This window comes from Phyllobates terribilis, unplaced genomic scaffold, assembly GCF_046119375.1.
Source record: "Phyllobates terribilis strain yellow unplaced genomic scaffold, ASM4611937v1 Scaffold_5__5_contigs__length_657084704, whole genome shotgun sequence".
In the NCBI taxonomy this organism is placed as follows: domain Eukaryota; kingdom Metazoa; phylum Chordata; class Amphibia; order Anura; family Dendrobatidae; genus Phyllobates; species Phyllobates terribilis.
The window spans coordinates 621,448,815-621,462,337 of NW_027362765.1; the positions used below are offsets into that span (position 1 = coordinate 621,448,815).

At 41.8% G+C, this 13,523-nt stretch overlaps 1 protein-coding gene across 5 annotated transcripts in view; it reads left to right on the forward strand.

The window, feature by feature from the left end:
- The window catches only part of LOC141273772 (catenin delta-1-like), a 124,263-nt gene that overhangs the window by 76,060 nt on the left and 34,680 nt on the right, over positions 1 to 13,523 (forward strand). For all 5 annotated transcript variants that reach the window (XM_073686114.1, XM_073686111.1, XM_073686110.1 and 2 more), the window contains one exon: positions 1,960 to 2,025. In XM_073686114.1, the coding sequence (XP_073542215.1) occupies positions 1,960 to 2,025 (66 nt within the window). The remainder of the gene's footprint in view (positions 1 to 1,959; positions 2,026 to 13,523) is intronic.

Consider the following 13,523-nt stretch of genomic DNA (forward strand, 5'->3'; position numbering starts at 1 on the left):
TTTATCAGTAGACATCTACCCCAACTACACCCCAAACACAGAATGTTATTTCATTAGGGAGATTAACATACTGGTGCTTCTCACTAAATTGGAATATCATCAAAAAGTTAATTTATTTCAGTTCTTCAATACAAAAAGTGAAACTCCTATATTATATAGAGTCATTACAGACAGAGTGATCTATTATATAGAGTCATTACACACAGAGGGATCTATTATATAGAGTCATTACACACAGAGGGATCTATTATATAGAGTCATTACACACAGAGGGATCTATTATATAGTCATTACACACAGGGATCTATTATATAGAGTCATTACACACAGTGATCTATTATATAGAGTCATTACAGACAGAGGGATCTATTATATAGAGTCATTACAGACAGAGTGATCTATTATATAGAGTCATTACAAACAGAGTGATCTATTTCAAGTGTTTATTTCTGTTAATGTTGATGATTATGGCTTACAGCCAATGAAAACACAAAGTCATTATCTCAGTAAATTAGAATACTTTATAACAGCTTGAAATTTTTTTTTTTAAATCCGAAATGTTGGCCTATTGAAAAGTATGTTCAGTAAATGCCCTCGATACTTGGTCGGGCTCCTTTTGCATCAATTACTACATCATTGCGGCGTGGCATGGAGGCGATCACCCTGTGGCATGCTGAGGTGTTATGGAAGCTGCTTTGATAGCAGCCTTCAGCTCGTCTGCATTGTTGGGTCTGGTGTCTCTCATCTTCCTCTTGACAGTACCCCATAGATTCTCTATGGGGTTAAGGTCGGGCGAGTTTGCTGGCCAATCAAGCACAGTGATACTATGGCTTTTAAACCAGGTATTGGTACTTCTGGAGGTGTGGACAGGTACCAAGTCCTGCTGGAGAATGACATTTCCATCTCCAAAAGCTTATCGGCAGAGGGAAGCATGAAGTGCTCTACAATGTCCTGGTAGACGGCTGCGCTGACTTTGGTCTTGATAAAACACAGTGGACCTACACCAGCAGATGACATGGCTCCCCAAACCATCACTGATTGTGGAAACCTCACACTAGACCTCCAGCAGCTTGGATTGTGGCCTCTCCACTCTTCCTCCAGACTCTGGGATCTTGATTTCCAAATAAAAGGCAAAATTTACTTTAATCTGAAAACACCTTGGACCACTGAGCAACAGTCCAGGTCTTTTTCTCCTTGGCCCAGGTAAGACTCTTCTGGCGTTGTCTATTGGTCATGAGTGGCTTGACACAAGGAATGTGACACTTGTTGCCCATGTCCTGGATACGTCTGTGTGTGGTGGCTCTTGAAGCAATGACTCCAGCAGCAGTCCACTCCTTGTGAATCTCCCACAAATTTTTGAATGGCCTTTTCTTAGCAATCCTTTCAAGGCTGCGGTTATCCCGGTTGCTTGGGCACCTTTTTCTACCACACTTTTTTTTCCTTCCACTCAACTTTCCATTAATATGCTTGGCTACAGCACTCCGTGAAGAGCCAGCTTCTTTAGCAATGACCTTTTGTAGCTTACTCTCCTTGTGGAGTGTGTCAATGACTGCCTTCTGGACATCTGTCAAGCCAGCTGTCTTCCCCATGATTGTGAAGCCTACTGAAACAGACTAATGGACCTTTTTAAATGCTTAGGAAGCCTTTGCAGGTGTTTTTTGTTAATTATTCTAATTTACTGAGATAATGACTTTTGTTTTTCATTGGCTGTAAGCCATAATCATCAACATTAACAGAAATAAACACTTGAAATAGATCACTCTGTTTGTAATGACTCTATATAATGACTTTCACTTTTTGTATTAAAGAACTGAAATAAATTAACTTTTTGATATTCTAATTTTGTGAGAAAACCTCCACCTATAAATGGGGATCTGAAGAAATGGTGAAATTTTAGGACCTGCTATCTAAAACTTGCATTACATAATGAATATATTATTTCCTGTGTTTTCTTATCAGTCAAGAAGACTCCTGAAGATCAAGCAGACACAGTGGAGTTTCCAAAGAGAACAACACCAGCAGTAGGTGAGCTGCGTTAACCCTTTCCTGACCAAACTATATATATTTTTTTTTTTTTTGCTTTTGTGCTTTCGCTGTTTCCACCCTTTCTTCAAAGAGACATAACTTATTTTATTTTTCCGTCCACCTAGCTATGAGGACTTTTCTTTTTTCTTTGTAGAACACATTGCAGTTTTAAATAAGACAATTAATTTTACCATTCAGCGAACTTTAAAACGGAAGGGGGAAGGGAGTGGATGTGGGAGGGAAGTATGAATTAGTGAAACTGCACATAAAACAATTGCAGAATTGTTTTTTTTATGGGTCTTGTTTTTACAATGTTCATTGTGTGGTAGAAATGATCTGGCAGTTCAATTCTCCAGATCCGTACAATTGCAACAATACCAATCTTGAAATATAACAAGGTTCAGATCATGGCAACAAGCACTTTTTATTATTAATAATAATAATAAATTAATATTATGGGGGTGGGATCATACAGTGAAGGAAATAAGTATTTGATCCCTTGCTGTTTTTGTAAGTTTGGCCACTGACAAAAACATGAACAGTCTCTATAATTTTAAGAGTAGGTTAATTTTAACATTGAGAGAGAGAATATCCAAAACAATCAAGAAAATCACATTGTATAAATTTATTTGCATTTTGCAGTGAGAAATAAGTGTATGTGTGTGTGTATATATATATATATATATATATATATATATATATATATATATATATATATATATATATATATATATATATATATATATTTAATATATATATATATATATTTAATATATGATTAATTTTTTATTTTATTTTTTTTCCCATATTCGGATCACTAGTACATTAAGGGCAGGGTCACACTACCGTATAACACGGCCGGGTGCTATGCCACAAAACATCGCATAGCACTCGGCCCAGTGTTATTCTATGGGACCGCTCAGATCAGCGATTTATTTTCTCATGCAGATTTGGCATGAGAGAACAATTGCAGTATGCTTCGATTTGCAGCGAGACTTGATTCACTCGCACCCATACAAGTCTATGGGTGCGAGTGAAACATCGGACTGCACTCGGATGTCATCCCATTGCATTCCAATATACGGCGAGTCAGGCCACGAAGGAGATGAAGAAATTACTTCCTCCGTCTCCTCCGCAGCTGTGCTGCGATTCTCTCATGCTAGAGGATCGCAGCACAGTAGTAGGACACTCTGCTCCCACTCGCAGCAGAGCAGGAGCCGAGGGTTGTTAGTATATTGCATCCAATGCTGTCACGTCGGATACCATACGTTGGTGTGACGTTGGCCTAATTGTACAAAAACACAATACATGTAGAATAAACAGCCCAAACACTCAATTCCTTTACTGGAAGAGAAAAAAATATTCCAAATCACAGATTTTCCATTATGAGGTCTTCAGCTCCCATACATTCTTAAAATGATTGATCCTAGATTTGTATTTATAGTTCTATCCTAGATTTTCAGATATACCAACTTCTCAAGTAAGATCTGATGGCTTCTAATACTATTACTAATACAGAGGCATAAAATACATTTCCTAAAGTAAAATAATAACGTTGACACATCCAATCTAATACATGTCTTTAGACAGCCTAGAAGTATCTCCTAATATGCAAGTAATATAATTAAAAGGAAGATCCATGTAGAATAATCTTAGACACCTTGTGACCAAAATAGTGTAATTTCCTTACAGCCCCAGAATAAATGCAAATAATCAGCTCCATTATGATCACATTTCAAACAATTTGAACTTATTTGGATGGAATTTGATTTCCAGTTACTAAAATACAATCTATTGGAGAGTGTCAATTTAAGAAATTCTATGAGTAGCATTAAATGAGATTATTATTATTATTTTTTTTTTTTTTAAATGGCCTTTCCACTTAAGTTTCCGAAAGGGCCAACCTCAGTGGCCCAATTAGAAAATAAATTAAAAGGAATGCTGTTCAGCTTATTCTTCAAGAGATTTAAACAATTTCATAAAAAGACCCTTAGATAAAAAAAAAAGAACACTGATAATTTTCTGTTAGTAAAGGGACGTCTTGGATAACAGGGTATACTGAATTCTCTGTTTAAAGGCCAGCGCAGTTTGAAAATAGTCTTTGTTATTCAAATTATACTTACACTGTAATGCATTTAAACCCAAGCGCTGCCCCTTCACCAAGTATCTGTCCCAGCTGAAACAGTCACTTCCTTTCCCAAACAGATGGATCTATTAATATTAATTTAAGAGAAATAATTCTATGCCAAACAGGAGTGAAAGAAAAGCCACCAGAAATGGATACATTTTAAGTGTCTGCTACCTGCCTCTCCAGGTCATTTCTCTAAACAGGCCATCAAATATCTTTAAATCACCGGATTGGATTCCAAGGAGATATTTTGAAGTGTACAAAATCAACAGGAGCAATTTCCTCTTAGAGCAGGGGTGCACAACTCAAGTCCTCATGGGCTACCAACAATGTTTTCAGGATTTCCTTAGCATTGCACAGGTGGTGGTTCCAACACCTTGTGCAATGCTAAGCAAATCCTGAAAACATGACATGTTGGTGGACCTTGAGGACTGGAGTTGTGCATCCCGGTCTTAAAGCAATGTGAATCAACATGGACAGTGGTAATTTTTTCCAATGAGATCGTCTTGGGTAGTTTATCTTCTGATCACTTCTGTTCTATACCATAGTATTGCAGTATATAGTAAAAATCAATCTGCCATGGCAACCATCGGTTCCCTGCGATTATGTTGCGAGGCTCATGGATGTTTGAAATGGCTAACTTCCCCTGGACCACACCTCCCGTCCCATCTCTAAAGTGTAGTACTAATAACCTGCAATATTTTATTTTTAAAGAAATGCATCCAGACCACAAAGTTTTTTTTCAGGGCATCTCCCATTACAACATCATGTGGCAGAGCGTTCTGTACTCTATCACTGCTCTTACAGGCAAGTGTCTGCATCTATAAACCTTTCTTTTAGTTACAGGTTTAGTTGTAAAAATCTCATTAGAAAGATTTCTGTACTGTCCCCACGTTTGTTTGTACATTGTAATAAGATCGCCCCCTAAGCCTTCATTTTTCCAAACTGAATAACCCCAGGGTTGATAACCTGTCTTAGTATTGCAACTTCTTGAACTAAATGTTCGGCCTCGAGAAAATAAAAACTATACTCCCCTCCCATGCCTGCTCTGTTCCAGTGGTGTCGACACTTGCGGCCCCTGGGCTGTGATGCGATGGAATGCCAGGTGATGCCCGGCACCAAGTCAGCGCTGGCGTCGCTGGCCCTGCCTTCGGGCAAATCGAACATAAAGCGGGAGCCAGGGCTGCAGCTGATCCCGGACTTCATATTCATTTTGACAGGGGCGGGGACAGTGACGCCAGCTCTGATTGGGCACCACATGTAATTTCACAGGATCACATCTTTATGTCCTTATAGTTGACCACCAAAATGTTGTCAGTCCATTGGACCTCGCTCTCGCCTTTTTTGAACAGTTGCCCAATTAGTGACCTACGGAGGTCAGTAACTAAGCAACGAAATTTGTGAAGAGCACAACATGCTTTGGTATGTCTGCCAGAGGGGGACTTTAAAGACCACGTTCACACGTTCAGTATTTTACAATAGCATTTGTAAGTCAAAATTGGGAGTGGGACAATGAGAGGAAAAGTATCATTTAAACACATGCTTCACGTCAGCATTTTTTCTCCCACTCCCGGTTTTGGCTTACAAATACTGAGGTAAAAAAACTCACCAAATACTGAATGTGTTACCATGTCCTAAGAGTGGGATACAGGTGTAAAAGTTATCCACGTAGTAACCCTGACCCAGGAGTGTGTGCACCAATTTCCACACAAATTTGAGTCACTCCAGGACAGGGGGCATTTCCAGAGTTCAGTGTGTCCCTCGTAAACCCAAAATCTGTGGGTGTACCTGGAAATACTCTTTCACCGTTTATACATTTTGATTCTATTCTGGGTCCTCTTGGTTGTCTGACGGATATTGTCAGAATTTAAGTCTCCCCTTGAAATGGATTAGGGACTTTTATAAGCAGATGTTCCTGAAGTGATTACTTAACGGCCTAATTTTGAATGAGCGGTCAAAGTTGGGGTTATCTTGGGGTGGACGTATTTTAAAAAATGTTAGAATGGCTTCAAAATGTGTCGGGTCATAGCCATACAAAAGACTAGAATATTTATATAAAATCCACACTCCATTATTGTGGAATTCTGGCTTCTTCACAAAACCCTATTTGAAGCACAAGTCCGCTAAACTTCATTGTTTCTATTGCATCTATGGTGTTTATTTGGGAAATGATGAAGTGCAGTGTTGGGCATATAAATTAGTCTGGGCAACCATACAGTTTATGAAATCCTCAGACAAAAAGTCTGAAAAGTGTAGGCCTCCCGGAAATGGTCTACTTCACGTTGAATTCCTGATTAGGCCATAAAATCTGTAATATGAGACTCCTAATCTTCAGGAGGTGAGCTCTACTGGGGATCACTAAGGTTGGCTATACAATAAGTTAAATGACTTCTGCCGATCGTTTGGCTCACAGCCATCTCTGCCAACTGTATATCACACATGAGCACTTGTTCAGCTGCGCTCTCATGTGTTTTCTAGGAGAAAGCCACCAACTGACACTGAAAACAATTCAATCAGCAGTCCAAAATCGACATCTCTCTCTCCACCATCAGTCTTTCGAACTCATCGATTTGTGTGCTCAGCCGACATTAGTCTGTGTATGGCATCCTTGACAGTTGGCGTTGCCTCATCTACAGTCTTCAAGTTTCTGTGAGGGGTCATTCTCACATAAGGAAGAGGAAAATCGAGGAATGTGGCATCCTCTTCCTCACTAAATGGATCAGAGGCAAGGAAGGCATATGCCTTCTCAACTAGAGTACATCCTTTGGGATGGTTGGTTGATTATTGAGAAGGTTTCTCCCGCACTCACCAAATGCAATAACATTCTTCTTCATTCAAGTCCTTATAAAACAGGGTAATCTGAACAGGGAATATCAACAACACATGTTTAGGCAATGGCCATTTCACACCTTCTGGTACTTCTGCAGGCCTCGATATGTATTTGCATTATTGTCCTGCTATTTAAGCATATTTGGCAATGACTTTTTCTAAATTTGACTCCAACCATTTAGCCATTAACTAGACATAAAGTTATAAAAATATTGGGAACAATGATGAGCGCATGAATCCACAATCAATTCATTATAGAAATACTTCAAGATAATTTTTGTCATTAAAACCTAAAGGTCCTTGTGCTTCTGGACGAGTTGTGTTGTGGGTCTCCACCATGAGCTTCTTGAATGTTTAATAAGTTTAGTGTTTCCTGAACCTGTGTGAATTGAGCGATAATGCTCCCTAAACCTTTCCTACATTTGTCTAAATGTTATTCTTAAGACATTTCACCTACAACGATTAAATTGTCCAATATAATGCCTGTTAGATCACCATTGTTCATTTCATCTGTGGGATCTTAGTGCTGTGGCAGTACCTAATCCTTTTGTTGTGATATGATGACGCAGGGGTGTAGGGAGTTTGGATCTCTGATTACTGATGATATTTTATATGTAAATCAATTTTTGAACTGTAATTCCAGTTATGTAATCTATGTATTACAACGTAACTGTAATCTTCAATATTTGGGAAGAACTATTCAATCAGTTCACAACAGGATGAACAAACATGAATATAACATCCGTAATAGGGTCACCAACCATAATTTATCGAGACGCTATCTAATGGAACATCAGAAGGATCCGAGTAGTTTAAAATGAACAATAGATCAGATACCAGGTGATATCCCTAACCGCTACCAGAGACTTAGTTTAAAAATACATATTCATATCTACTCTTCCTGATGGCTTCAATGAATTCATTGAAAACGCGAACTAAAGAAGGGTTAATAGGACTCCTTCCAATGGCAAGCCTAGGCTAAAATTCCCAATAGAGAACAAATGTCAAATTTTTCATCCTTTTAATATGGAATATGTATTATCCTGGATTACTTGTATATCACTTCAAACAAAGGGTATGGCGACGCTGTATTTTGATGTTGTATTTTTTATCTAATATTTATTTATAATTTTGTACAATTAATTTACTACGCTAGCAATGGCCTTTATAAAGGTAAGCAATATCCTGCTAACTATATACCTGATGAAGGAGCTTGATCGGCTCTGAAACGCGTTGCGCAGTAAAGTACTATACTCTCCTCGAGTAATCATCTCCTTGGCAGCTCTCTCCCAGTCTGCATTTTTTGCTCCACTTAATACTGATCAGAGCACAGCAAACGCAGGTAAAGTGCCAAGAGATGTGTTTAAAAAAATCCTGCTTCAAAAATGTAATTGAGCACAGATGCCAATCAGCAGTCATAGGGTGCACTCACGGAGCTTGGGCTAAGTTAAGAAAATAGACTGCGGAAAAAAAAAGTTCTGGAATGAAAATAAAGCCCAAACGTTATTGGTGACTTATCCCAGTTATTAGTGCGTTGGTTTCAGCTGGGGTGTGGGTGCCTAGTCTCTTTGGTCTCTTTCCTCAATGACGTACCTGTAGGCCATATGTCTGGGAGACTTGGCCCATTATTTTGCACAGGTACCTCATGTTGTTGTGCTGTGTCTGATCTGTTGCACCATGAAGGTAAAGGATGGGTTTCACTGCAGTGACTATTTAAATCAAAAACTAGTGTTGCATGCAGCACTATTCTTCCAGGCAAAATGCAATCTGTGACAACAAAAAACAACACAATTAGGTAGTCTACACTCGTGTATGTACTTGTGAGCCTGGGTTTTTACAACTAAACAGTATAACAAAGACTGACATAGCATTTCTTAATCAGTCTTAATATTCGCACAAAATGTCAGATGTTTCTTGGGCAGTGGTGGGCCAGGGCTCTTCAAATCCTCTGCTTATTTTGCAAAGGTAGAAATCCACAAGCATCTCACATCTGGCCTCTGCTTTATTCTTATAATACAGACATGGGTAAGTCACACTAATTTTTATATATTGTATTTACTCCCAACAATTCCTAGGGGGCCAGACAATGAATTCATTCTGCCCTATTTGTATCACTTTGGGGTACATGCAATACATTAATTACTTTTGTATATTAAATCGTGTTTTTGGGAAAGCTAAGTGACTGAAAAAATGTCAATTCTGGCAGTATTCACTGAACAGGATAAATAACTTTATATTTTGAAACCATTACGGACATCATCAAATGTTTTTGGGATGGGAATGATTAGAATTTTTCTCCTTCCCCCTTGACCGCACCACAGAGAGAGGGGATCCGCCCTTCAAGGACAAAAAACATACAGATAAAAAGTGCGGTACCTCTCTCCTGCTTCAGTTTGTTTCCTGCCCTTGACGGGGAGTTTACAGTTCCTGAAGAAAAGAAGCGTACCTGAATAAAGAAGTTCGCAAGAGGATACGTCAAGATCCTAGCCCGGTCAGTCTGATTCAGGCAGCGGGGGTTCCCTGCCTCGGCTGTTGCGGTGCCCTGAAGCGCCACCGCTGGGGTCAGTGTGCCCTTAGGGTGAGCGGGGAGGTGCAGCAGCACCAAGGAGCCATACCAGCAGCAGGGGTCCCTGCGTTAGCTGGCGCGGTGGTGTCTCGGTGAGCCACCGCTCTCTCATGCTGCCGACACACCGCTGTCCTATGATTCCACTGCTCAGGCGCAGGGATGCGCCGGGTGCGGCCTGATGATGTACACCACATCACCAATGACATGTTGCGGCGCATGCGTCGTGGGCTCCTGCACTCCTTCACACAAGGAGGAAGAAAAGGGGAGGGGGCGCTAGTGATTTAAAGAAGCACCAAAAACGCGGAGAGTGCGTCAATCAGCGCTCGGGTGGCCCCCTGCAGCAATGAGCGACCAGGAGCATTGGGTAGCACAGACACCACAGCAGCCACATCTGGAGCAGCAGCAGCAGGTGAACCATTCCCATCATCACAGCCGTTGTAGCCGCGGAAGTGGACGTTCTGCCAAGTCTTCCCAGCGCAGCAGGGATTCCAGCGTGGCATCAACCTCCAGAGGAAATCTATCTACGGACATGGTTCCTCCTTCTAACCCGGTACCCCTTTTTCCGTCAGATTGGTAAGCGATCGCCGTGAAAGTTTACTTTGTAATTGGGGTCCCCCCCTTTTTTTTTTCTAATCTCATGCAGGGGAAGAAAAGCGTGCCAAGACCAAGCATAGGACCTGTGCACTTTGCACGGAAGAGCTTCCCACTACATGGGGAAAAAAGGCTCTGCAGCTCTTGCATAGAGCAAACAAGCTTGCATCAGAGCTTAGGTCCATAAGAAAAACAGGGTAGAGGGTAGAGAGGGAAAACTGAAAAAGGCCAGAAAAAAAAATCCCCTGAATCCGGGTCTAGTAGTCCAAAGGAGGGGGGGATTCAGGATCATCCATCAATCGGCATCATCCATCAATCAGCATCCAGGGATAAAGGTGGAAGAAGCTGTTTTCCATTGGAAGAAACGGCTTCATTAAGACAGTTAGGTCCACTATGGGACTGATAGGCCCTCGTCCAAAAAGATCCGTTCAGGACATAATGTTTGGCGGACTGGTACAAAAAAAAACGGAGGTCATTCCCTCTTAACGAAAAAATCCAAGCCCTGATTAAGAGGGAATGGAAAAGACCGGAAGGGAAGGGCCTACTGTATCCAAAGAGAAAATATCCCTTCGATGACCCGGTATGTTCCTTTTGGGAGAAAGCACCAAAAAGTAGACATGGCCATAGCCAAAGCTTCCAAGAAAGTTTCTCTCCAATTTGAGGACATGGGGGTGTTAAAGTACCCCATGGAGAAGAAGGCTGACACTTTCTTGAAAGGATCCTGGAAACCCCTCGAGGGGGGCTAAAACCTGCGGTAGCGGCTACATTACCCCTAGGTCATGAATGGTTTGGCTAGACCAGAAGGAAATTCAGCTTAAAGAGAAAATATCCAGAGAAAAAATATTGGATACCATTCCTTTAATGAAAATGGCTGCTGCCTTTTTGGTTGATGCATCTGCCAACTCAGGTTGGCTGCCAGATCGGCAGTCTTTTCTAACGCAGCTTGGCGAGCTCTCTGCTTTAAATCCAGGGGAGCCTAGATTTTGTCTGGAGATATGTTCCATCCCCTGTGAGGGCGAATTCTTATTCGGCTCAACGCTAGATGAGATCCTGGACAAAGCAGGTGATAACAGGAAGTGTTTCCTTGTCCTTCCCACTACCTCCTTTCATACTAGAGATCACGATAAGTTGGAAGACGAGATAAAAAAACAAGTGTTTATTTTCAGCGGGCCCGCAAACGATAACAGAAAGCCTTCCCAATGAGGGTTTTTCCCAGCTGGGGGCGAAGGTCGTCCCTTTTTCTCCCAGCCTGGGAAAATAGCGCAAGGGATCTGGACAGAGGACCTAAGGTCGGTATCCTCAAATATGAAGGCATTGCTAGCGGTGAATATTGCCCTTACAGAATTCTTAGACATGCTTCAGAGTCATCACGTAAGAGTATTCTCGGACAACAAGTGGTAGTTGCATATTTGAACCACCAAGGGAGAACCCGGTCCCATCCTTTAATGGAGGTGATAGACCTCATTCTCCTGATAGCCGAGAACAATTTGGGGTCTCTAACAGCACTACACATAAAAGGGACCAAAAATCACAGAGCAAACTTCCTGATCATTTTCAAGCAGATTGCAGAAATGTGGGCATCTCCTACCATGGATCTGTTTGCCAACAATCAAAACCGAAAAGTAGACACATTCTGCTCAATAGATCCCAAAGAGAACCCTGTAGCACTAGATGCCTTCATGATCCTATGGAATCACACCCTAGTCTATTCTTTTCCTGCAATTGCTTGGAGTCCGGCAGTTCTGAGAAAGATCCTGGAGGACGGGGCAACAGTAATCCTAATTGCCCTCTTTTGGCCAAAGAGGACGTGGTTTTCTTGGCTGAGGGTGATGTCCATCTCCGACCCCTGAGTACTCCCGGAAATTCCAGACCTTCTTTCCCAGGGGCCACATGACTGCCTGGAATTTGAGAGGGCTCTTCTGAGGGATAGTTTTCCCTGAATTTAATCTCCACATTGCTACAAAGTAGGAAACCCGTCACCACCAGACTGTATGGGAAAACTTGGAAAAGGTTCCTTTCCTCTTCTGGGTCCATGGTAGAGGATGGGGTTCCATTAACAGCCATACTAGAATTCCTGCAGAGGAGGTTGGAGCAGGGTCTAGCTACAAGCACCCTGAAGGTCCAAGTCGCAGCATTTAGGGGCACTATACAATTGTGACTTGGCTGGGAATCGGTGGATAACTAGATTCATCAAAGCATTGGCTAGATCTAGGCCCATCCCTAGCAAAAGCTCTCCTCCTTGTGATTTAAACTTAGTTCTTACGGCATTAACTAAACCTCCTTTCGAACCCTTAGGCGATGCATCTCTAAAAGTTCTATCCCTCAAGACATCACTTTTGGTAGCACTCACATCAGCGCGCAGGGTCGGCGACATCCAGGCCTTGTCTGCAGGGCCCCCTTTACACAGATCTTGGAGGATAGTCATCCTTAAACTTGACTCTGCCTACTTACCAAAAGTAGCATCACTATTCCACAGATCTCAGGAGGTCACCCTAATTTCCTTTTGCCCCAATCCCAAAAACGGGGGAAAGATCTACGTATGCCAGATGTCAGGAGATGTTTAATCAAGTACCTATCTGCCATTATGTGGGAAGGATAGGGCTCTTTGTGTGCCTCCAGGGACCTAGAAAGGGACTAAAAGCTTCCAAAGGCACGTTGGCGAGGTGGATAAGAGACGCCATCTCTCTTGTATATTCAAGTGGGGAAGTCGCTCCGGAGAGATTAAAAGCTCACTCAACAGCAGTGGCAACCTCCTGGGCGGAAAAAGCCTGGCGTCTCAATAGTACAGATATGTGGAGCTGCAACATGGTCATCCCCCTCTACCTTCTTCAAACACTATAGGCTGGACTTAGCCTCTTCTTCAGACCTTACGTTTGGGAGAAAGGTTCTGGAAACGGTGGTCCCTCCCTAATGATATATTCCTCTGCAATTCTCTCTGTGGTGCTGTCATGGGGGAAGGAGAAAGAAGTAGTTACTTACCATTAACGGGATTTCTCAGAGCCCATGACGGCACCGGTATATTCCCTCCCTTCACGCGTGGGTGTGCACACTTATTTTGTTATTTATGCGTAGACACAGTGTTCCTGATAAGCATTAAAATGATGTTGTATTAATAACCTGGAGGTCCTCTTGTGTTCTGTAAACAACTGCGGGAGAGAGGTACTGCCCTTTTTATCTGTAGGTTTCCTGTCCTTGAAGGGCGGATCCCCTCTCTCCATGGTGCTGTCATGGCCTCTGAGAAATCTCATTACTGGTAATTACGTCTTTCATTTCTATATATATTTTTTTTTAGTCCCCTGTGAACCACCCCACCACACCCACACACATCAGCCCCATGGTATTGCCCATACTCGAGCTGCTTCTCGTGTCAGGAAGGGGTTAAAC